General features: G+C 37.1%; 2 protein-coding genes across 2 annotated transcripts; one reads left to right on the top strand and one right to left on the bottom strand.

Moving 5' to 3' along the window:
• The first annotated feature begins 148 nt into the window (after window positions 1-148).
• On the top strand, window positions 149-15,536 carry LOC145467326 (uncharacterized). The gene is made up of 13 exons (XM_081450875.1): window positions 149-248; window positions 1,391-3,093; window positions 3,785-3,889; window positions 4,717-4,932; window positions 6,151-6,394; window positions 7,671-7,808; window positions 9,705-9,818; window positions 10,435-10,502; window positions 11,431-11,535; window positions 12,357-12,472; window positions 13,485-13,623; window positions 14,526-14,646; window positions 15,078-15,536. The coding sequence occupies exons 1-13, from the start codon at window positions 149-151 to the stop codon at window positions 15,191-15,193; spliced, it is 3,285 nt and encodes a 1,094-aa protein (XP_081307001.1). The 3' UTR covers window positions 15,194-15,536.
• A 69-nt stretch (window positions 15,537-15,605) lies between these two features.
• LOC145467371 (cystathionine gamma-lyase-like) lies at window positions 15,606-25,600 on the bottom strand. Its single transcript, XM_081450924.1, has 15 exons — window positions 25,352-25,600; window positions 25,118-25,199; window positions 24,479-24,574; window positions 22,827-22,939; window positions 22,209-22,292; window positions 22,054-22,101; window positions 21,514-21,571; window positions 20,930-21,007; window positions 20,038-20,190; window positions 19,713-19,834; window positions 18,176-18,228; window positions 17,939-18,005; window positions 17,743-17,814; window positions 17,117-17,172; window positions 15,606-15,670 (listed from the first exon to the last, which is right to left on the bottom strand). The coding sequence occupies exons 1-14, from the start codon at window positions 25,598-25,600 to the stop codon at window positions 17,143-17,145; spliced, it is 1,305 nt and encodes a 434-aa protein (XP_081307050.1). The 3' UTR covers window positions 15,606-15,670; window positions 17,117-17,142.
• Window positions 25,601-25,857: the final 257 nt, after the last annotated feature.

Genomic DNA, 25,857 nt, shown 5'->3' with positions numbered 1-25,857 from the left:
GGCTACCAAGCTCGACCACAGACAGAAGAAAATACGAATCGAAGAATATGCTGGAAAAGTTACGAGGAAAAATGTTCTGTTGTGGTGTTCTTTTAACGTTGTCCGGTTGTTAAACAGTCAAGTAATAAATTGATGTCTTATCGCAGTAATGTTTCCAACAGCAGGCTATTTTCGGAGTACAAACTGCCCGTTCTTTGTCCATGGTTTGTGCCACCGGCCATTTTGCCATTTTCGACATAGTAAACCAGGTAGGCAGAGTTTTCGTAGCTCTTTAAACATGAAATTATTATATACGAAAATATTTTCTAACGGTATGAGAGTTGATGTTACACCTTCTTTTTGCTTAGGAAGTTGTGAATATATTTTAGAGTAGTAATATTAACTGACAGTTTTAGAGAATAATACCGAGTTATAATTAATTAAATTAATTAAAACTTAATAACTTTCAAGTCATAAGCTTATATTAGCTGTTCAGCTGCAATTTTGATTTAAATAAGTATAAGTTTGAGTGGCTATATAATCAGTTGCCAGTAAGTGGTGTGATTGTTAAATTATTTATTTACACTATAAGCTAATCAGAGAGTTGTAAATTAGTCTTGCGTTTAGGGGAAAATATTTCTTTTTATTATTATATTTGATTAGTCTTCTTAATTGACAAATTAAGCTTATACATCTGTAATTAGATTTGAACATCAATTATTATCTGTATGAAACACCACATTGAACGAATGTGGATTGAATGAGGTGAAATGATGAGGGCTAGGAACAAGGCAAAAAGTAACCAAAACTGAAAAACTGCTTTTCTTGTCACCAAAAATGGAAAACTGAATGCTAAAAAAGGGGGAAAAAAAAATGCGGCAGATGTCAAAACTTGAAAAACAAGATGTCTTTAAAATGCAAAAATAAAAAAACCGATTTGAAAAATAACCAAAACATTACATTTACTTTGAAACTGAAAACCCTAATGCCTCTCTCTGAAACTTGCTAAACTATGACCACTGTAAGTATTTCTGACCTTCTGACCTATTGGACCCTGTTAAAGTAAATTTCTGTCTCCTATGAGGTAAACTTGAAAAAAAAACACAAACCCATTGATTAAACAGAGTACGCATGTTTTTGGAAGGCAAAGTTACTTAATATATATAAGGTGCCTTCTCTATGGCTATTTGTATATACGTAGTGCATTTCTAATCGAAGGAAGAGGAACCTTCAGGAATAGCCACAAGTTGTATAAACAGTTCCTTTATGCCATTTTCTTTGAAAGATCTATATATTATTCGGAGTTACCCTTACATGTACGCAGACTGATGAAGAAAAATTACTATTTAATATGGTAGAAAAGAACAACTTTTACTGAGCAAGTTTATTTTCGTTAATTTAAAATAAACAGGACTGAAGACTTCAAAGAGCAAAATCTCACCTCATAAACATAATAGTCCTCTTGAAAGACACACTGTTAATAAAACCAAAACATCAAGTCCTGAAAGTTCTGCTGTAGACAATTTGCAAGATGCAGATAAAACCAGTACACCAGAAAACAAGACAAGCAAGTTGCAACCAGCTCAGGAGACTGGTAACAGCAATGACGACAAACTCCCTTCAAACACAACAACTGCAATTAAAGGTATTCTTAAAAGACCAAATGAAGAGATGACTGTTATTGATCAACAGTCAACTGTGGAAGAATCTTTGCCTAAAGACAACTTGGAACAAACGAAAGCCACAGTTACCTCAGATGTAACAACTGACAGCAATGTAGAGATGTTTGATCCAGATGACTCTGAGCAGCCCTTTGCTTCTCTTACTGATGAGGAGAAAAAGATTATAGGATTGACAGCCTGTCCACCAAGTGGGGAAAGCCATAGCAATTTGGCTGCTTTAAAACATACAGATTTGAAGTCTCCGGTGTCAAATTCTTCCATTTTGTTAAGTTTATACAGCAACACTTCAACTTGTATAAAATCATCTGAAAATAATACCAAAGATAAACCTGTTTCGAGCTATAATGAAGGTGATATCAAACCTGCAGATGCTTACAAGGCAGTAAAAGTTGAACAAGTTGAGGAGGATGATTCAAATGAAAGAGTAATTGATAACAATGTTAAGGTGAAGGAGGAGAGAGGTGAAATGTCCATAGACTCCAGACTTGACTGTGTTGGTGAGAGTCATGACCTCGCTGTCACTAAGGAGAAATCTAACAAATCTGATAAATCAAGAAAAAGGAAATCTGTGACACTTCAAATTTCAGATGACGGATGTCGAGATAAGACACTCTTGTTGGATGTCACTACAAAGAAAAGGAAATCCCAACAGTTGCCATGTCATGCTAATTGTTCTATTGACTCTCTGCCCATGAAGAGTGAAGAGGGTTGCAAAGCTATTAACAAGGATGAAGGTTGTATTAATCAAGAAGCAACATTGCAACAATTTTTCACATCCGCTTCAAAGTCAGCTAAATCGGACAATTCTAGAAAATCAATTCTAAACAACAGTTCTCAACACTTAAAGGCACACAAAGCTGCTTTTGACAGCCCTGTTAAATTAGAAGAAAAATCTCCCATTAAAAAGTCAATGAAAGAAAGCATTCATCACCAGCCTAAGAAAAAGCACAACTTGTGTGAGACTGAAATTAACTTCTTTGGTCCCACTAAAAAAGCTCTTAAAACTGACAAAGAAGAAAAGCAAAAGAAAAGCAAAGAAAAAGCAATTCCAGTGAAGACTTTAAAAGCACACAAAACAGAGAAAAAAGGAACAGACAAGAGTAAAAGCATACGGAAAATCGAACCAAAAATAACTACACCTATTCATATTTTGTCGAGTGATGAAAGTGATATGTCTAGTGCAGACAACTTGGATATGAATGCTGAAGAACACTGTTCCCTAAAGAGGATTTGGGATGATTTCGAATTACCAATACAAAATGACAGTATGGTGGAAGAGGATTCACAATCACCGGTTAAAAACCAGGTGCATGAATTGCCTAGGAAGAGGATGCCATCGACATCAAAAGAGACTAGTGTGGAAAAACAGCCATCAATGGCAAATGCATTAGGACTGGGGAAAAAGCAGCGTGTTGCGCACACATCCAGTCATGTAAGTAGAGTGGTATTTAGTGTCTGTAGACAAACTTCATTCTAAATCAAGTGCATCAAGCAGGGATGTCGTTTGAGCTCTGGAACTTGTTATTGACAGCTTTCATTGTCAGTGGTATTCAGCCATTAGCCATTAGCCAAAACGTTTTGAAATGAACTTCTTTACTGCGCCTTTCAATAACATGCAGACTCTAAAATTCAAAGCTCAACCGACAAATGTGTTTTTTGCTGCTGTTAATCAAATGTTCGGCAGCTCCTCCCAGCTTCTGACTATTGCCGAGCGCACGGTAATCAAATCGTTGAGCACAGTTCAGACAATGAAACAGTGCTCAGCATTAGTTGGAAGCTGGTAGGAGCTGCCGAACATTTGATTGATTGTAGCGAAAAAAGCACTTGTTGGTTGAGCTTTGAGAGTCCGCATGTTATTGAAAGGTGCATTAAGCTTCCTTGAGCTAACCAGGTCGGGAAAATTATTCTCACAGCCAGTCAATTTTCAGAGTGTCTGGCTTCTTATTATTATCAATTCGATATAATATTGACAACCACAGTGAATTTCAAGTTTTATGGACACATGGAGTGGGCTGTTCTGTTGTTATTAAAATGTGGCACATAAAACTGACAAATTAAATAATGGTATACTATTTGCAAGATATTGTACATACAAAAAAAATTATAGATTTTTTATGTTACAGTTGCCAAGGAGATTATCATCAAATGCCAATCCAGTTAGGAGGTACCCTAAGATGCTCTCAGCCATACAGAAGAAGAATGAGTCTGTGGTAACCCCAGAAAGTTTGGTAAGAACTGTATTAAAAGAGCATTTAATTTTATTGTAATCATGTTTTGTATGCAAAGTACAATGGTACAGATTAATATTTATGTTGTCTTTTCTTAAATGTAAATAAGGCCAACTGAGATGTGAAGGTGAATTAATCAACATGACTCGAGCGTGGGACAAAGAAAAATTCTGAGTCCCCTGTCGATTCCTGTCGGGGACTCAGAATTTTTCTTTGTCTCTCACTCGTGTCATGTTGATTAATTCACCTTCACATTTTATTACCGAGCTTAAAATTCACCATCTTTATTAACTTATCAAGGCCAACTGAGTCACCATTTTTGTTAGCAAAACAAATGGCAACGACAAGTAATTATGTTCTCAGGCATTACATTGTGTTGAACTTTATTTAATCTGAATGTTTAAGTGTTAATAAAACCTAAAGGTGCATTGCAACACAAAAGCATTCAAGAGAATGAGCCCATAAATCAGTTAGGAACTGTTCAATTTGTTCAAGAGATATTTTATTCATCTGCAAACTGACATTTATCATTGATGATTAAAACAATTATCACAGACAAAATGTTTGATCATAGTTTGGATTTTGTTGAAAATGGGCATTCACTGTAGTTTGGTAAGCTATTGTCCTATAATGGACTTTCATTTGCATCACTGAGCAATATTGTTGGGGATCAGAGAATGCTGCTGTAGCTACACGTAATAGATAGAGAGGTCTAGAATCAGATCAACAGATCATTTTGCTTTGCAGGAAAGGCAATAAAATTCATAGTAAAGAGCTAGACCATTGATATTGTTGATGGTTGATAAATGTATGAATGTATTCCAAAGGAATCCTCTGTCAGTTCTGCGGTGAGCTACAGGTCTGCCAAACAAAGGGTGGCCCATGTCCTCAAGAGTAATACCCCTGCAGGAACCTCGCCGAGACCTAGGATTCCTGTGGAGTATGGTGCTAAGGTGCCTCAAAGTCAGCGGCAAAGGTACCTGGACAGGATTGTGGATGAGTACCTTAGAATATGTTCCACTGAGAAAGAAGCATTTGAAAAGGTAACTCCTAGCTGTTGGTAGTTAAGGAATAGATATACTGCCATTCCTTTGTTATTTTAAGGTTTTGAGCTAGCTTTGTGTCATTGGGCAAGATGCTTTTAGTTGTTGTTAAAAGTGATGTTATGTACCTTCACAGTACCTCTCTCTAATTTGAAATTCCCTTAGAAGATAGATAACAGGAGGCTAAAAGCTGGGTAACCCTGTTTTGAGAGTAGAAATGAAACTTCTAATTGCTTTGTCCTTTTAATAGGCATCTTAAACACAGATTTAACATGTAATTAGAGACAGTCACTGTTATTTATTATGCCTCTTTATTAGATACTATGTGCACCGTGATTGGCCAATTTAGTGGGGCGATATTCTACTATACACACATAGAGATACAATTGATGTCTTACTAACTCATCCTCTCATTCTGTTCTGTAAGTCACGGATCCTTGTTTTTACCCCTTCAATTTATGGCCCACGCAGTTTGTGCTTCCAGGGCCATAAATTGAAAGGGAAAAACATGGTTGGTAACTTATGGAGCAGACCTTGAACTTAGTAATTATTATAAGTAAGAGATATTTATTAACTTACTACAATTATCAGTTGAGTAAGGCACGGGGGAAGTTTGGTTACGAAGTTTTGGCCTTAAAATTATGGTGTTGTCATGGGCAACTTACTTCGTTTCCATTGGTAACAATATCAACGGCCATGCGTCGCCTGTCGCGTTGCCTACAATTTAGCGTGTTTTGCTGCCAATGACGTCAAAGGCCGACAAGTTGCCAATGGATATGGAGCCAGTTGCTCGTGACAACAACACGATTTTTACATTTATTTAAAACTTGGTGACCAAACTTTCGTCCCACCTTACTCAAATGATAATCGTAGTAAGGTTGTGTTCTATTTGGATCAACCATTTCAACCACAACCGGTTTGGGTTGATACGGCTGACCATTCTCAATAGAACACTTTTCCAACCATTTCTGGTTGAAATGCAGCTGCAGTAACTCCTGGGAATAGTCCTTATGCGAGCTACAATCACATGATGTATTCACGCAAATGCTTTTTCAACTGTTTCAACCTGGTTTGCAGACTGTTGAAAAGGTTGATCAACCAAACCAACAAAAAATGGCTTTCCCCAATTGAACACAAAAAAAGCCCAACCAACCAGAAACAGTTGATCCCAATAGAATACAGAAGACAGGTCTAAGAGATTTAATGTTTGATGTTCAGGCTGTAGACGAAGAGAAAGCATTGTATGACAGAAGCACAAGAAGACAAGTGTACTTGAATCTTTGTGTGAATGCAATTAAAAAACTGCGAGATATGACGCAGCTGGAATCACCGTCACCAGTCAAAACTGAGACCGCAACACGGGTAGCTGTCACTAAGACATTGTCGTCAGGGGCAGTTGTTGTCAGTACAAAGAGTCCTGTAAATCAGGAAAAACCTGTTAGTCCAACTGAACAACTCACAGGTAAATGTTATGATTAAATTACTTATTTTATAATGCCACTGTGGATTAACTGGCTACTTTTGCACTAACACCAGGGCTGTCAATAAGGGCTGTATCTGGTAACACCTGCTACTGCTGTATGTATGTTTGATAGGTCCTTCATGGTGGTTTTACGGGTGAGCTTGCCTATAGTTGATACAATTCACCTAAAAGGTGACAAGATTCTTCCGAGTGTGAGGGTTAAGGTTACAGTTGACTCAAAACTTAATGACAGCCCTGAATCATATGACCACTATTAAATATTGAATTTTTGGTGCATGACCTGTGATACATGCCAAACTGTTAAATGGAGAATTACTCACCACACATAACTTTTCAAAAAGAGATTTAAGTATCAACTGTGAATGTCCAATGTCTGCTCATGCCCCGATTGGTCTATAATCTATTGTTAGACCAATCACTGCATGAGCAGACATTGGACATTCATAGTTGATACATAAATCTTTTTTTAAAAAGTTATGTGTTGTGAGTAATTCTCCATTTAACAGTTTGGCATGTATCACAGGTCATGCACCAAAAATTCAATATTTAATAGTGGTCATATGATTCAGTCAGAGATATTTAACATCTCTGACTATTATCATCCTTCCACAAAACAATCTCTTTAACTGCAGTAATATATCAAACTAAGAAAGACTGTGTTTCACCATAAATTATTTTTAAACACTAAGAAGAGAATTGAAATATTACATGTAGCCAACTTCAAGGTGTTACTAGGAAGAATCTACTATTGTTGCAAACATAGTTCCTGTTAGTTAGCTTGTTTGCCGGACAAAACACAAGAATACATAAAGGATCTCCTCTGTCACAACCCTAATCTGAGATTTTCACTTCGTTCCTGTGATCAAGCCCTTCTATCCGTGCCTAGAGGGAAATGCACTACATTTGGAGACCACGCCTTTTCTAGCTTGGGTTCATTTTTATGGAACAATTTGCCCTTGGCCATATGATCTAGCTCGTCTTTGGACATTTTTAAAAAACAATTGAAAACAAATCTTTTTAAAATTGCTTATGACTGTTTAGAGTTTTTGTAAATCTTAGTTACATTAAGCCATTTTATATTTTTGTATTTTTAGCACATTTTATGCTTTTTATAGATCTTTACTTTAGTTTGTTACCTTTTTTTATGTTAAGCACTTTCAAATATTTCATAGTATTAGCGTCGTATAAATGTATAACTATTAATTATTATTAACATGCAATTATTTCTTTTGATTCCTAATAAATTGTATTACAGAAGAGGTGATGTATGATTTTCTGTCCAAGTATCTAATGAGTGAAGAGGACTTAGTTGAGAATGGCTATCCACGACCATGTCCCTTGGCACCAGGAAAAGCTGTTTTCAAAAGTAGAAAGGAGCAGCCTTCCAAAGACTGTAAGTATTTGTTCTGTTTGTGATACTTTGAGGTTTATAATTCCTAGCAACAACAGCAAAGGCAATATAAACTAGGATCTAAGAAAGTAGGATTAGGACCTAATTTGTTATAATTTGCTATTGTTCACCTTGTGATTTTATCAATCTTAATTACTTGTATATTTTATTTTATTTGTTTTTAATCAATTATCTAATTGTAAAGCTCATTTGATCATGTATGTCATGGAAAATTGGACTATAAAAGTTTTAATTATTATTATTGTTCTTGTTACTGTTCTTGTTCTTGTTCTTGTCATTGTCATTGTCATTGTCATTGTCATTGTCATTGTCATTGTCATTGTCATTGTCATTGTCATTGTCATTGTAATTGTCATTGTTCTTGTTCTTGTTGTTGTTGTTGTTATTGTCATTAAAGTAATATGCAAGGAACAATATCAGTTTGTATAAAAAAGGAGCCTTTAATACCAAATGAAAATGATAATGTTTTGACCAGTTACTGTAGTTTTCACCCGGTAAGTTGCTATGGCAATGTCTCACAGTTGAAAATCTTTGACTACATGTATTTTAATTTATGTTTCTGATTAATTGTTTTAATTAGCCATTTTCACTCTTTGAATCTCTTTTTAATTTGCTCTTTGTTATTAAGTTCTCTGTTAGTTATTGGTTGCAAAAGTACAAATTAAACTCAAGAGCATTGGGTTTTGGAAATTACTTTATTATTTGATATCGTGTAATTAATACTCTAATTTTATATTAATTCATTTAGTAAAGCAACTAGTGCCTATGCTGTTCTTGAAGTTTACAGAGTTCCCATTAACACACAGGTGTGCATATTATACGCACAAAAAGTGAAAAGGATGCACAGTTTTTTGGCAAAGTGCGTCCTTGGGACACAGGAAAAGAGTTCTGGAAATTTTAGTAATAGAGTGTGTTCAGTGTCATGCAATAGAAAATAAAATCAAAAACCATTCAGTGGATAAGGTCAAGAAATTGTGATATTATAGACGATAAATAAAGAAGACAGTTCTGCAAGTTTGAGGTGTGTGCATTGTCCCAAAGTTGAGATATTCATCAAAATGTTCCGCACAAAATTATCGAACCTGGTATGGAGCCGCCATGTTGGAGAACCTCCTTAGTACTTCAATATGGTGGCCAGAAAATGGTGTAAACATCTGGAACTTACTTTGGCTATCTAGACAACTAATTATCTGAACCGAACCAAAAAAACATTTACACAAGCACTTTTCCTAATACTTAAACTCCTAAAATGGCTAAAAGTCACAAGATAAGTGTATATTTTTTGACAAGAGCGATCTTAACTTCATGTCATGCTCTGCCATAACTCTGAAATTCAAATTGCGCTGGTTTCCAAACGAAGGATGCTATTGCGCTGGAAAGTTGTAAACAGATATAAATTTAGTACCTCTTATGCCTGATGAGGAGAAAACCTTTAGGGGCTCTTTAGTTCTGGATTTGAGAACTTGATGACGTCACGTGAACACGCTAGACTATAGGCAAAGGACCTCTTAAAGCAAAAAGAACCCCCAACTCTTTGGAGCTGGGGGTCCCAAGGACCCTTAACTATCAAAACTAGTGGGAACTCTGAGTTTATATTAGCAAAAAGCACTTATACAATAAAACTACTAGTGGGTGGTTTTAGATTGTTTTCGTTTTTCAACTTCAGAAATTGCCTCAGTCAGCCTCATTTGGAAGAAAAAAAGGGTAATAACTAATAATAGGGGAGGACACCTGGGAGAGTGGGGGCTTATTGCAAATTAAATCAAGTAGGTTATGATGATGAACTATCAATTGAGGCTAATCCTTAAAGGCCAACTTTAACAAAATGTGAAACAACTTCAATCAGATACTTCTTGAACAATCTTCCTTTTTCCTCAGCTTCACGGAGGATTTGCTGTCGTTGTGGCAAGCCTTTTGTGGTACTTGAAGATGGGAAGTACTTAACAAGAGAGGAATGTGTATATCATGCAGGGAAACTATTCCGTAAAAGAGGTGAAGATTTGTCTTGACAGTTTACGTCAGTCTTAAGAATTTGAAAGACATTTTTCTGATACTGTAAATCCTCGAATATAGGAATGTAAGACCAAAACAAACACAAATTACATTTGGTGAGGTGGCCTCATGATTAGTGTGCTCGTCTCTGGATCGAGCAGTCTGTGTTGAAGCCCTGACTGGGGACATTGTGTTGTGTACTTGGACAAGACACTTTACTCTCACAGTACCTCTCCACCCAGGTGTATAAATGGGTACCGGCAAATTTAATGCTGGGGATAACCCTGCAATGGACTAGCATCCCATCCAGGGGGAGTAGAAATACTTATAGTCACTTCATGCTAATGAAACCAGAGATAGTGCCGGCCTGGCTTGTATGCAGACTTTACCTACCTACTGAAGTGAAAACTGCTCTATAGATATTGATGTCTATAGGGTTAGGCTTTTAGTAGGGAAGTTTGTGGGGATCAAAGCTCCTGAAAACAGACATTTCTGCGTCTCTTGAGCGAGATTAATTTTAACAGTATATAAAGAGAGGCATCTCTGTTGATAAACTCAGGCTAGCTTGACAATATTATACATGTATGTATTATTGACCTGAAATGAATCATTGCAGGAGAACCTATCACAAATTATTCCTGCTGTCAAGGAGATGCAGGTAGTCCTGGCTGCTGTGTTGGAAAGGTATTATTCAACTTGATTATTTTGTTAAGCACTGTTGATATACTGTATTACTGCTCCTCATTAAATGCTGTGTCTCAAATAAATGCCCCATAAGTGATAATTTGAGGTACAATACTAGGTTTTATTTGGGGTCCAACAGTAATTTAAACCTGACTGTATGTGAATGTTATCAGAAGCATATCACCTAGGTGATACATGTATGCTTCTGATATTATATACAGTGAAATCCCGATTTTTTGAACTTCCATGGGAAACCATACATGTAATTGGTTTGAAAAATTGGATAGTTTGAGAAATCTGAGTAAAATTACAGCGTTTGACCGAGGAGGGGAAACAACTTTTGGTTCGAGTTATCAGGAGGTTAAAAAAACTGAAGGTTCGACAAATCGGGACTCCGCTGTACTAGACAAATCTTTAGGATAGGAAATTGGCCAGCGTGATCAATGCACTCTACACCCCAATGACTTCTTGCTCTAAGCAAGGTCTATATTTTACTGTTTTTTGTTAATGTTGTTTAGTTTAATTTTGCTTTAAAATTCAATGAAATTCAGGTAGTAATGACCAAGAAATGAGTTGTCAAAAATGATGAAAACTTCATGTTAATAATAACATTAATGCAAGACCCTGGATTAGTGCAGGGTAAATAAGGCCAAGTTTGAAATAACTGTAAGTAGTGCTCAGCATTTAATTAAGCAAAATACTATGTAATATGAATATGTTAGACCAATTAATTTACATGTAAATATCGGAAAATACTCAGGCCAGTAGGATTAGGATTTTAGTAAAAACACTAATGATTATCACATTTACTACATCTACACTGTTTTGTTCTTTGGGCTCGTTCTTGCATTCATGGTTGGAGAAAGCCCTTTACCCTTACTGCTTACCTTGGATTGGCTCTAACATTTTTTATCCATCCTCTTGACAGGTTCATGTGAGTGATAATGTGTACAACACAGATGGTTTCATGACTACCATAGTAAGTCCACTGACAGACCAACGAAAGAAGATCTTTTCCATGGACTGTGAAATGGCAAGTTTTCAAATCCATATTTCTGTGCTGTTAATAGTCTTGAATTTAAATTGTATAGTAATTTTTGAAAAAATGAATCTGTGAGTGAATTAGTTGTTTCACAGTCAATTCAAAGCAAAAATGCATGTCACACAAAAAAATGTGCTCTCACTTTTTTCTCCCGAGTGAGACTCAAATATATGTACATGTACCTCTCCAAAATGTTGAATTTTGGGCCTTGGAAACATTAATCCAATCTTGAAATCTTGGAAGCCTCTATGATAAGTCACAAAGCCTCATTTTCTGGAGTTTCATTCTTTTTGGAGTCTTAAATCATTTAAGATTCATGATCATCAGTCCTTGTCACACCATGGGACTCATAAGGCCTTTATTCCAGTCTCGAATCATTACTCACCTTTCAATAACATGCGGACTCTAAAATTCAAAGCTCAACTGACAAATGCGTTTTTCACTACAGTCAATCAAATTTTTTGCGGCTCCTCCCAGCTTCTGACTACTGCTGAGCACTGTTTTGTTCTCTGAACTGTGCTCAACAATTTGATTACCGCACGCTTGGCAGTAGTCAGAAGCTGGAAGGAGCTGCTGAACATTTGATTGACGGTCACGAAAAATGCATTTGTCGGTTGAGCTTTGAATTTTAGAGTCCACGTGTTTTTGAAAGGCACAGTAAGCAAGGATCTCTGTCAGTGTCTTGGCAAGTCTTGCATTTTACCTATTTTCACCCCCAGTATGGAATTTTCGGGTTCATGAGGCCAGATGAATAAAGCATACAAAGACAGACATTTTTGGTAAATTTTGTATAATTTGTTGTATACTTTTAGTGCTACACTACTGTAGGTTTGGAACTGACTCGGATCACTGTTGTGAACTGGAATTTAGAGAGCGTGTATGATTCATTTGTTTTGCCTGAAAGAACTATTGTGGACTACAATACAAGGTACAGTAACATACTGACGTCTCAACAGGAGAGATGACGTCACGTTATAATTTGAAAGTCATGCAGTGCCTTTTTATATCTTTCTTGTACTTAAATCCCTTTTCTCTAAAGTAAATTCAATTTGGAACCTTTATGCATAAATTTAAGGAGGGTAGAAACAGGAGTTGTGATCCTGTTTCACACACGTATTTTAAACAAAATTCACCTTCCACAAAAGTCGAACCTCTCCATATGGAAACCTCTCCATATGGACACCTCTAACACGGACAGTTTCCTATGAACTAACAAAGTTTTCATACATTTCCTCCAAAAACCTCTATAATACAGACCCTCTCTAATACAGACAGTTTCCTATGTACTGACAAAATTCTCATACATTACCTCTAAAAAATACCTCTATAATACGAACCCTCTCTAAAACGGACGACAGACACTAAATCTAGGCCCTAGGGAGCAAATTCATACAAATCTAACCTCTTTGTTATGGACACTCCACTCTCAAATACCGACAGCTCTCTAATATGGACACTTTGCTCTGTCCCTTCTGTGTCCGTATTAGATAAGTTAGACTGTATACTTTTAGCTACTTTGATTTTAACAATGGTTTTTTTCATGAATGCACATGAATCACATAATTATGTCTTTTACTGTCTTGCTTTTCATGTGTCACACTAATTTTTTTCACTGATCATCGTGCGCCACGCATACATGTAAACCCTGTAGTAACAGTAAGGTAATACAGTGTAATGATTAGTGTACTGAACTCTGGTTCAAGCAGTCTAGGTTTGAGCCCTAGTCAGGGTCCTTGTATTCCTGGCAAGGCACTAATTCTCACTGAGTGTCTCTTGATCTTGTTAAATAGGAGTGTAAAATGAGCACTGGTGAATTTAATGCTGGGTTGACCCTGTGGTGATCTAGAATCCCAAAAGTAGATATACTCCTAGACACTTCATGCTACAGAAGGGGTAGATGCTTGTAATTCAGTTTGCACAATGTTCTCTGTTTGTCTTAGGTTCAGTGGGGTAACAGCAGAGTCACTACGTGGTGTGACAACAACTATCCATGAAGTACAAGCAGTGCTTTTGAGCATGATTCACAGGGACACTATATTGGTTGGTCATAGCTTGGAGAGTGACCTCAAAGCAACTAAGGTACCTAGTACAAATAATTTGTATCTAATATGTGGGGGAGGGCAGAGGGTCAGAACCTCCCACTTTCCGTACCCTGCTCTCCCGCCTCCTGTACCTTTATCTCGTGACTCCCACACTTGTCCATCTTGTTCCCATCCCCTGTAAATAAGGAGACTCAAAACACGTCCTTGTCATATAGCTGCGCAATCCTTAGGTGTTTCTTTCCCTTTTTTCCTTTGTTTTCAGACCTTCTCCTGTTACTCACGTCTTTTGACAGCTTAAGTGACAACATTGCATGACCTATGATGTAACCACTGTAAAAGGGTTTCCAATTTTACTTGAAGTAGGCCTCAGTCTTTCAGCCCCAGGGCAAATTTTCATTTTTCCATCAGTCAAGAAGTCTCAAAATAAGTCAAATGTAAGTCAAAAAACATTTTGGGTTCTTGTTTTTGAAAGTATTTTAATGCTTAATAAATGATTCCCACCTTCTTAGAACTCCTGCTTCCCACCCTTTCCTCTCCCACCCCCTATTTTCCTGGCTCCCACCCCTTTTCCCCCCAACTAATATTATATAACATGAGCCATAAGGGTTTGCTTGAATAAAGCTTTGTCTGAGTGACAACCAGTTGTCAGATAGATCTATCAATCAAAGCAAGGCAAACCATGGTGGGATGTATGGTACAGCCATCAGCAGTGTCTTGTCAACTAAAATTTGATATCACTGGCTACTTTTGAACAGAGTTTGATTCATGGTCTCACTTTTTAAGGAGCACTACTTTTTCACTCTGTGAAATTTAATAGCAATTGCTTCTGTAGAGTAGATGATACTTTTGGAATTTTACTGTATCACAGTTCAGTTACTGTTATAGTTTTAATAGTCTACCAGTACCGGTATATCAAAAGTTTACATTTTTTCTTCCCAGTTGATTCACAGTAAAGTGGTGGATACTTCTGTGGTATTTCCTCACCGACTGGGCCTTCCATACAAGAGAGCACTGCGTAACCTCATGGCAGAACATCTGAAGAAGATTATTCAGGATAGTGGTATGTAGTGATGTGTTACAGTCGCACCTCCTCAGGACCAGAAAAAGTGTCGGCTTAAAGAAGGGTGTCTGCTTGAAGTTTTGGCTTGTGGGAGATGTCCGTTAGTAGAGATTGGACTGTAGTTAGAATCTGGGGGCTTCAAAGTCTACACTGTTCAATTTGAAACTTTGCAAGGAAGTGTACAAACAACAGACAAGCAGGACTGTTGTTAAGGGCTGTAACCCGGTAACACATACAGGGCTGAGTATGCTTGATTTTCTCTTGATGCTTCGGGTGAAATTGCCTTTTGTTGGTAGAATTCACCCACAAAGTAACAATTTTGTTGCGGATGTGGAGAACAAGGCTAAAGGTGACTCAAAACTTAATGAGGCCCTGGACAAGTAACACATTGGTCCAAGTTCTGGAACATATTTTTTTCTTTTGTATTTCAGTTGACGGTCATGACAGTCATGAGGATGCAACAGCATGCTTAGAACTGATGAGATGGAAGGTTAAAGAAGACATGAAAAAGACAACAAGACACAGGCCCCCACGCCATGCGCTATAAGTAACAGTCATAAACATAATGTGCAGCATTATCTTATGAGGTACCCTGTGCAAAGGCATTACAAATTCCCAGCACTAGTTTGAGTAAAGTTTCCTTACTTAATTCCTCTCCCGTTCAAGGGACTTCGTTTGATGATCTCCAGGCCTCTCAACCCCAATGCCCAGAGTTTGGCCTGAGGGATATAAAGCTACAAGAATTTGGACTAAGGGATGTACCAGTAAACCCCTCCCCCTTTGTTTGGGTGGGGATGTAAACCCCCCAGCTTTTAGGTTGAGGGATTATGACTACAAGAGTTTGGGCTGAAGGATGTTAAAACCCCTCCTGCTTTGTTTGGGTTGGGGATGTAACCCCCAGGTTTTAGGTTGAGGGATAATAACTACAAGCAATAAACAAATATGACACAAACCAAAATTCATGCAACCATTTTTTATTGCATTTAAAAATATCAGATGTAACTGGTCAGGCCTCTTGAGAAACCTGAAAAAAAGAAAAAAAAACATTGTCTTGTTAAAGACTTCATCATGCAACTTAATACTTTAAGCTTTCAGTTTATTTACTCAGGAAATGGTCTTTTGGCAAAAGGAGGCAAAGAACATTCATTGGACATTGGCGTTCTTGTTCAAGGTTCAACATAACAGTGATTGCAATTTTGTCTTTAGAATTTCAGGGTTTCACATTCCTTTAGGTTATAAAAAAGTATTAGATGTGTATTTAAATAATATTAATTGTTGGTCAAATATAACAAGTAGACAGCACGTTTGTTGTCGACCCCGTTCCCAGGGTCTCTCTCTCACCGTGGGGAGAGAGAGACCCGGGGAATGAGGTTGGTTTGTTGTTACTAATATTTACAATGTTAGACTCAGGAAGCTTGAGGTTTCTGTCAGTTATTGAGCTAAGAATCAAATTATTAGCAATACTGCGGGCCAGGAGTCTAATTGCTGTTATTAGCACGCCCAGTAGCTGATCTATTAAACAGAGAAAGTTGTTATGACTTGTTTAATAGTTTTGTTAAGTTATGTATCTTGCTACCTCTGTAGCCAATCAGATGTCAAGTTTGCTGATGGTCAGTTACTGGATTATGCTAATAAAAACATATTATTATTATCCCTTCCCCATATTTTGTGTTCTCAACCGAAAAATAAACCATCAAGTACTATTTATTATTATATTAAGGAAATAAAAGAATTTAATGGTAAAATAAAGTCACTTCTTTGTTCTTCATGCAAATCTAATAAATAAATCTCAAGTAACCAGATACAGTGCATTCACACATAAGCCTAACTTGCTACCTCGCTACAGTGTCTACTGAATTACTTGTAATTTTTGTAAAATTTTCACCTAGGGTATAAGTTAACTAAAACAATTAAAAAAAAAACCCTGAACCACCTAAAAATTTTACTCAATAATTTTTTTTAAGCCTCTAGACAAAGAAGTCTAAGTCTGTTTTTTTTATCTTGTGATTCAAGCAAGAAAGTTGTTTTGCATTAAAGCACAAAATAAAGTGAAGGCAACATCATAGCATAAGTTCAAACATGTTCCTTATGCCATCCAGAAGAATTGAAGTACAAAATAACACTTCAATGCCTTTGGTTTAGTCAAATGTTTTCGCTCGCGCACAATTGGTCTAAACACTTCACATAACGAAATATTCCCCAACTGAAACTGGGGAATATCTGAGAATATTCCCCAATTTTCAAAACTGAAGAATAATATAAACAATAGCCGCCCTTTGGGGCGAAAATATGCTGGGATATTTGTCCTTGGACATTATCTGTTCCTCGAAGCTCACAGTTTTCCGAGAGCGTAGTGTGAGGAAAACTGTGAGCTTCAAGGAACAGATAATGTCTAAGGACAAATATCCCAACATATTTTTGCCCCAGATGGAGGCTATTGTTTATATATATCTGTTTTGATAATATTTACCTTTAATTGTCATTCCAATTTTGTATTTATTTTCCCTGAAGAAGAGAATCTGGCACCTGAAAATGACAAATTTTACACACTACATTAAGATACTGAACAGCCAGATGCTCCTCATAACTCAGTAATAACCTATTGCCCAAGTTAATTTTTGACGCATATTTTTGTTCAAACACTAACCCACTTTCTCAAACTCATTTTTATTTAATAATTCATCAAGTGTAAGCAAAGGAAATCATGACCGCGATGGTGTTTGGATATCTGATCTCAATTGGCAGAGATTTTTACGATTTTATTTCTCCATTTTCTCCTCAGTGTTAGTTTTGATTGAGAAGATATATCAAACACTCAAGACAGTGTTTGACCACATTCCAAACACCTCAAAGTTTGTCAAAAGTACTATGCTCCATGTCCTATTTTCAACTCTCTTCTCGATGTTTGGAAATGTGGTCAAACATGGTCTTTCGTGTTTGACATATTACATCCAGAACTAGAAATAGTAAATACTTTTTTTGGAGTTTGTGAGGAAAATCCTAACAATTAATGGTACATTTTTATGTTAACCTTAAAGATGACTGCACATTAAATTATAGTTGTTTAAATATTGTTCGTAGCATAATGCCACTCACTGCTTCTTTGAGTGCCTTGTCCAAATCCTCAATCAAATCTTCAGTATCTTCAAGTCCCACAGACAAACGAATCTGGAAGATAGGTAAGATTGTTGTAACACCATTGTTACACAAAAATTAAACAAGTTGGACACTTGATGGGCTACTCTTGTAAATGTCACTGTCCAACAGTCACATTTGTCATATTAAAACTCACCAGAGTGTCTGATATTCCTAATACTATTCTCTGATCTTTTGGAACAGATGCATGAGTCATGATCGCCCTACAAAGATAAATGGGGTCAATGTTGTGAGAATGTTACATAACCTATCACGTGAGATTAGTATCCCTGACTGAATAAATTTAAGCAAATCAAGACAATACATTAATAGGAGGGTTTGTGTTGTAAACAAGTAAACACAAATGCTTCTGCCTTCATAACACAAAACTTACGGTAATTCTGTCAGGCTCTCAAAACCACCAAGACTCTCAGCAAGAGTAAATAACTGAAAAAAGAAAACAATTGATTCATAATCACTGCATTTGCTTGACATGGCAACTAGGGAGTAAGTCAGAATTATTTATTGTGGCTCATGGCTTGAAAATCATACTGCAAAATGTGAATACAATGTGGTGTCAAATAGTAGCACATATATTAATACATTAGACTTTGTAAATCATTCCTAAAATTTACACCCACCAATATCTTCGCTAAAGTTACTCAAAACACCTCCTTGCAGGTGACATGACTAGCCCCCAACCCCCATTCCCAAATAACCACCTCTTCCACAGGACTGTCATGACGTTTTCAGTCACCTGTAGCCTTGATCCTCTATCAAGTATACTCAGCCATAACAGGTGTTACCGGTTACGACCCTTTGACAGCCTTGTTAGAATAAATATTTAAAATGAGTGCCCCAGACCTTAAGTCAAAAACACCTGGTATTTTCCCCTTTTATTTCTGAGAAACCTAAAATTTTAGCAAACCCAAAGCATAGACACTTCCATGATGAACCATTATAGGCATGTATGTAGCCATTCATGACTACATGGTGGATTTAGGGAGGGGGAGGGGTGGATTGGGTGGCTAGCCACCCCATTTGGATGAGCAAAACATTAACAAATTTGAAAATGGTTGTGAATGTTATGGCAGAAAGAAAGGCCAACTCTCTAGACAGGTACCTCATTTTAATGTCTACTTTGTGGCATGCTGGTATTTTTCAATTAGGCTCCAGTTCTCAAATTGCAACATTTTGGGAACATACTCCATTGATTCTGCAACCCCAAGGTACCAGCCACCCCCTTTCAAAACTCCTGGATTCCCCCCCCCCCCCCCCCCCAGCATACAGTACATGTACTTGTCTCTGATTTAGCATTATAGGCCCACAATGCTTACAAAATGTAGCTGCATTAACAGTGTGCATGATAAGAGATATTATACAGCACAATAGGGTTGCATTGTGTGCACATTGACAATGGAGAATTGTGAGAATGCAATATGTGCAAAGAGCTCTGCAGCTAATCACTTCTGTGGCGCATTAGCTTGCCTTTGAGGCTTTGATGATTGTATACCATCTATGACAATTAATAAAACTAAATGATTATTGCAGCCCCAATATTTGTTCCTCGATGGCCACAACAATTATCTGCCTTCCTACATCAGATAAATAGCAATTTTAATTATTGGAATAGGCTCTCTTGGTGGCTTATAGGAAATAAATCTGAACCTCTTGCCATTATATTCACAGAATTTCCAGCTTCAAATAAATGACCCATCTCTGCTTCGTTGACTCTTTCCCGTTCGTGCAATTCCTATTGGTCCTTTTCTTCTTTTAATTATATTGTAATTTTGTGACCAATAAAGTTGATAGACTAGACTAGACTAGACTCTTAATTTGAAAGAAATCAGCAGAAGTACCAATTCATAATCCTTCCAAACCATCCTGTTGTTATGATGTTGTTTCATGAAGAGTTAACTAGTAAGTTATACCTCAGATGATTTGAAAAATTGTTTGGCATTCTCTATATCTCCCTTGATGAAAAAGGTCACCATTCCACCAAAGCCTGTCATCTGTCTTTTAGCAAGTTCATGCTGGGGAAAAGATTCCAGACCTGACAAAACAAAATTTTGTAAAGTGTTGACACAGTTGTAGATACAAAAGAGTGAAGAATTGAAAATTGAGAAGAAAAGCTGATTAATCATATCATGGACTTCTACTCCTAAAACAATGCCCCTTATCAATATACCCCTGAACATGGCAACCTATCCCCCTTCCTCCTCCTCCTCCTCCCCCAATCCTTGGCAGACACTGTACCTGGATACACCACCTTCTCCACCCTGGGGTTCTGCTCCAGAAATTTAGCCACAGCCATAGCATTGACTTGATGTTGCCGCATGCGTAGATGAAGAGTCTTAAGCCCACGGTTAGCAAGGTAGCAGTCAAAAGGACTAGGGACTGGACCAATAGCTGATTGAATCAAAAGACAGTTTATTGTAAGTTAGTGTATCAACCAATACGTACTACATGTTTTAATCTTCAGGTCTAAACCTCTATCCTTCCAGTAGCTTTAGAATAAACAGCATTATCATTTGATGTATTTTTTTCTTCCTTTCCATTGCCTGAGAGCCCACCACGTGACCTTCAAATAGCTGCCTACAAATAATGGTCTGTTCATGCGTAGTACCGTCTAATAATTGATCTGCTCACCACTTAGAAATCACAATATTTTGCTCAACCTCGTCCAATAATAACTATTAACAGTTAAAAATTACCACTGACAGCTATTTTTCATCAACAAATGTGCTCACTGAGGTACTACCAATACTCCTATCTAAATTAATTGAAGAAAGCATTAGCCATGAAGGCTTTTAATTTTCTGAGCAAACCCTACAGTCAAAAGCGTTAAAGTGTTACAAGGTTGGGGTTAACCTCTAAAACACTATCATGGTATTGTTTCTTAGTGTAATAGTTTTGTTATATACCGCATGGTTTTAAAATAATGCAAAACAGTACATTGATAGTGCCTAATAATTAAGCCCATCCATGAATATAAGATTATGAGTGTTATCTTAATTTCTAAAATGAAGTAATCCATATGTGTAATAAGTGTATGTGTGGTAATTAAGTCTGAATGAAACAATTTTAGAGAGTATCAAAATGAAATGAGACAACAGACAAATTAAACTCAATGAGTCTACAGACTTACAGTTCTGCAGAAACCTTAGCCTGTTGCAGAGTTCTTCATTATTGGTGCAAATCACTCCCATTACAGTGTCAGAATGACCTGAAAAAAGCACAGTGTGATCGGTGACTTGGGAAGATACAAAGAGCTCTCTTTTGGTAAATATGGATACAGTGGAAATTCAGGGACGAGGATTTCGTTATATCGAGGTTTGTTATATCAAAGTTCTGTTCCATACATTTTACTGTTACTAACTTTGGTCAGGCTAAAGAATGTTGTTCGTTATACCAACGACTTTGTTATAAAGAGGTTCGTTAAATCAAGGTTCCACTGTAGTAACTGATATAATTGATTACAAAACAAACTGAATTCCAACAAAGTTGTGTCGGTACTTTTCTGTCATTTCAAACAAGACTTTTGGATTTTTTTGATATCTTTTGACACAGTGTGTGGGTGTTATCCATTTTTGGGGAGATGATGAGAAGTCTCTTTAGACAATAATAATAATTAAATAAATAATAATTAACAATTATGGGTCAAAATGTTGCTGTTCCAAACATGGACAGTTGGTGTACTATAGTGGCTGGTAAAAGGAAACATTCATATACCATTCATATACTTTGTGACTGAGTGCATGACAAAATCGGCCCCAAGAGACAAAGGTCTCTGCAAAAGAATATATTTCATTATTTAAAACTACAATATAATGGTATAATTTACTTGCACTAAACTTGAATTCCTTCTAAGAAGAGCATTATATCTGTACAATATGTCAACATGATCAATTATTTACATATTACCAGTTTATTCATTGATAAAAGCAACTTCCCCCAATGTTTTGGAGAAAACTTTTTTCTGGTCTGTATGTACATAGTGATACATAAATATGGTGCTCCATTTTAGAAGCCCAAGGGGTAACTAAATTAAGTTAGAAAAACAAACTATAGACAAGCTAATTAATGGGCGACTAGAACATGCAATCATCCTTCTTAATTTTACAATCCCAATTTTACCTAGAGCTTTATTTTTACCACCCCCAAACATAGCATATTCAGACAATTCATGCACGCCTTGCATGTCTACATGTATGGTTATAGCATTACAAAATAATATATGCCACCTACAGATATCACTCAAACATACCATACCTGGAAATATGATGACATGAATGTGTTGTCCACCACTAAAAACACTCCCTAGAATATTATTTTCGATATTGACTGTTAGTTTTATGGATAGAGCTAAAATATGCTAGTTACAAGCATGATCATAAACTCAAGACTATAACTTCCACAAAACATACCTCATGTTGGTGGACTATGTCTGCAGCTCCTTGAATGTCAGCAAGTTTCAGTAAAGGGTTAGTTGGTGTCTCAATCCACACCATCTGTATTTAAATGAAATTACATGTAGAAAAATATATTTATGTCTTCTTAAACTGGAAATTAATCTGTGCCTTCAAGCACAGACCAACCAAAGAAACAGAATTTATCTGGAGTGACTATAATTAAGTATCATAGACACATACTGTGTGCAAAGGGCTAAGTTTAGTTCTTTGCACACACTGTGTACCAAATATTGATATATGAACAATAACCTCCATTTGGCATGAAAATATGCTAGGATATTTGTCTGCAGACATTTATTATCAGTTCCGAGAAGCGAACAGTTTTCTGAGGGCACAGCTTGAGGAAAACTGTGAGCTTTGAGGAACAGATAATGTCCAAGGACAACTATCCTATCATATTTTTGCGCCAAATGGAGGCTATTGTGTTTATTATCCTTCAAATCCTTTTTGCAACACACACAGTTTGAAAATTGGAGAATATTCTTGGATATTCCCCAGACCAATCACACGCGAGCGAAAATATTTGATGGATTATAATAAATGGCATACTAATTGAAAGCAAGCAATCCATACCTTGGTGTTTGGTTTGATAGCACTCTTTAGTTTACTCAAATCAGTGGCATCTACAAATGATATTTCTATTCCCATCTGTGTGGCAACTACTCTTGAAAAATACCTGTTGGTACCTAATAATAAAATAGCAACAATTATTATCCCTGCAATTAAATTTACTAAAAATCATATTGCTTGTATCTATTGCTAATAAGTAATAATATATTGTTGATTTGTCGATTTACATTGAACATTATAATGACCACTTCTCATTCATTAATGTATTAAAAGTGGTCATGGGTTAATGTTGAAAGAGTTGACACCATTCATTTTTACACCTTCACATATCTGACACAGTCAACCATCACAGAGTTACCCCCAACATTAAAGAGGCCCCTTTTGGGGGTTTTAGGGACACAGGGTGTTCAACTGTATCAGGAGCCCATCACCCAGAGCCTCCATGCGTATTATAACCCAGAGTCGACCCTTTCCTGTATCATTCTATTTTTAGAACTGTAATTACCACAGGGGTCTCTTAGTTTTCTCATGAAATATCTTGTTTCTGCAAATAAAATGCAAATTAGTGGTCAAAAGGGATCCTAGTCTTTGTTGTGACAAAAAATGGTCTCAGCTTGGAAATCTGATTGGCTATTAAAAAGGGGTTGTGTAAAAACTCCCGGAAGAGCTGTTTCTAAAATATTAGGGGCAAGGGTTGACTCACAGGGTTGGTATAGTAGATAGAGGTTCCGGGTAATGGGCTCCTGACTGCATACATATTTAACTAAAAAAAATTAATGGAATACAAGTAGTTCACATAAAATTTGAGTAGGAAAATTGCTAAATTTTGTAACTGTAATTTATATACTAAATAGATATGGTATATTTACATGTAGGCCAAAAATTAAGGAGATGTAGGATACTCAGACCTCTCTCTCATGGGGCATTAATAAATTCAAGGTAGCCTGCGAACAGGCTCCCAGTTGGAGGAGCAAGCACAGGAAAAGTTTGGCGCAAAGCGCTGCTCGGCACTTCAAGGTACCCATTTGTACATGTAGGAGGAGAAAGACATTGTGAGCAAATTGTCTTGCTGAAGTTACCCTGAGGGGTACTTTCATAAATTTTGGATAGGTGTGTGCCGAGAAGGGTCTTGAAGCCTGACCCTATTTAAGGATGAAAGATATGAAAAATGAGACCTTATTTAAGGTGCAAACCAAAAACATGACATCCTATAGAAGGGAAAAACAAAAACCAAGCATAGCCGTGGACGCTTCAACTTTATTTAGTTTCTGTAACATTAGAAGTATACGAATAGTTCAGTTTTAACAGATCATTTGTTTTTCATTTCTCTGGCATTTATGCACTGCAATTTTAGCTGATACAATTTAGGTACACCCTATCTAAGGATCAAATCTGGACCTCAATGCCAACAGGGACAAAAATGATACCCTATTTAAGGACTGACAACCTCAAAAACCCTACCCTATCTTGTGGCACATACCTATATAGCCCACATATGAGAATATGCCCCCCCCCCCCCCCCCAGGGCTGAAACACACAGCATAATGACCCCTGGCAGAACTAGAATCCAGAATGCCCAATTCAGTGTACTTATCATAAGGTCAATGCACTTCTCCTGGCCTCAGTAGATTTTGTCATTACAATTTGTCATGTACCTCCATAAACATCATCCATACAAACGATGTGTTCACTACTCTTCACTAGGTGAGTCAACAACATGGTCGCTGATAAACCAGATGCAGCCGCCAAACCTGAGAGTAGAAAGCAATTATAACAGGGTTACTGACCGAGCTTGTTTGGCAAAGATGGCTGGATATTGGTCAAGTTCATTTTGTGCATTTCGGAATTGAGATGTCAGTTGAGATCCATAAATCACACAAAAGAACAACTTCAATATCCAGCATTTTTAACCAAACAAGCTTGGGAAATAAAAGATTTATTATATAGCATAAAAAAATAACATGTCTCTTACAGGGCACAGAAAGTAAGATGCCCCAAATTATGCTCTATCATTACATAGGATTTTTCCGTTCATCTGGCCTGCTTTCAGTCAACAAGTCAGACAACCCCCCCCCCCCCCACCCCTACCCCCTCACACCAGGCCAATGATTACAAGGGTACGGTAACGGAATCAAATTCTTAGAGTATTAAATATTAGATGTTAATTTGTTCAAGAAAAGTAATATATATAGGGACGTCCGTCAAAAGTCGTGGCAACTAACTAGGAGTAAAGTGCGCAAGTTATTTGTAACGAATAACACGTGGCGTATTAGCTAATTATTTTAACTTCTCACCATGTTTCGCGCCCTCTAGAGCCGCCACACACGCCTCAAAACAATTCCTTGTTGGGTTTCCAGATCGCGAGTAGTCAAATCCCTAAAAGACACAAAATCAGAGAAAACACACAGAGATGTTCATAAATGGACAGTGCATGTACATAGATCGATGTACGATGTAAAGTTACGTAAGTTAGATAATCAAATAAGCGCCGCTGATAAGTTAATCATCGTAAAGATGTACAAACTCACTCGATAAACCCCAGGGGCATCTTGTTTAAACGTCGTGGACATTGAGATCGGCGGTACAACTGCCCTTGAATTCCATTGCTCGGGTTCTTGGCCGGCATGAATCGCTAAGGTACCGAAATGCGGAAAAGGTTCGAGCTTCTTTTGTCCCGATTCGTTCGCCATCTTGGAAGAGGAGGAGAGAAAGGCCCGGGTCAAGAGATGATGACATAGCACTCGCGACAGCGCTCTTTGATGCAAAGTTTTTGCCATTCTTGTTTTGTGCTCTCAGAGCAAATATTTAGAAAGATGCCGAGTCAGTAAAGGAGCTGACACGATTCTCATCTTGTCAAAACTCAAATTTCAAACTTTTTGGAATCGATAAACGCAATAAACAGAATCAAAAGACAAACAGCCACGTCCCCCAGACATTCCCCCACACACTCCCCTACATTTTTTAAACCACGTGCGCTGTGAGTGCGCTGTGAGTGCGTTCTACGCGTTCTCCACGCGCGTTCGTTCTGGATGGC

The sequence above is a fragment of the Orbicella franksi genome, chromosome 14 (assembly GCF_964199315.1).
Source record: "Orbicella franksi chromosome 14, jaOrbFran1.1, whole genome shotgun sequence".
Classification (NCBI taxonomy): Eukaryota; Metazoa; Cnidaria; class Anthozoa; order Scleractinia; family Merulinidae; genus Orbicella; species Orbicella franksi.
Note: the sequence above shows the minus strand (reverse complement) of the source record. Positions and strands in the feature narration are given on the sequence as shown.

What these genes read in the sequence shown, in the direction of transcription:
- LOC145467326 (XM_081450875.1), top strand. Translation starts at nt 149, where the DNA reads ATGTTTCCAACAGCAGGCTATTTTCGGAGTACAAACTGCCCGTTCTTT. An exon ending in TTGCGCACACATCCAGTCAT is followed by an intron (nt 3,094 to 3,784) that starts GTAAGTAGAGTG and finishes TTTATGTTACAG; the next exon opens with TTGCCAAGGAGATTATCATC. An exon ending in TCCAACTGAACAACTCACAG is followed by an intron (nt 6,395 to 7,670) that starts GTAAATGTTATG and finishes ATTGTATTACAG; the next exon opens with AAGAGGTGATGTATGATTTT.
- LOC145467371 (XM_081450924.1), bottom strand. Translation starts at nt 25,600, where the DNA reads ATGGCAAAAACTTTGCATCAAAGAGCGCTGTCGCGAGTGCTATGTCAT. An exon ending in TCTAGAGGGCGCGAAACATG is followed by an intron (nt 24,575 to 25,117) that starts GTGAGAAGTTAA and finishes TTCTACTCTCAG; the next exon opens with GTTTGGCGGCTGCATCTGGT. An exon ending in ACAAGGCACTCAAAGAAGCA is followed by an intron (nt 17,173 to 17,742) that starts GTGAGTGGCATT and finishes TGTCATTTTCAG; the next exon opens with GTGCCAGATTCTCTTCTTCA.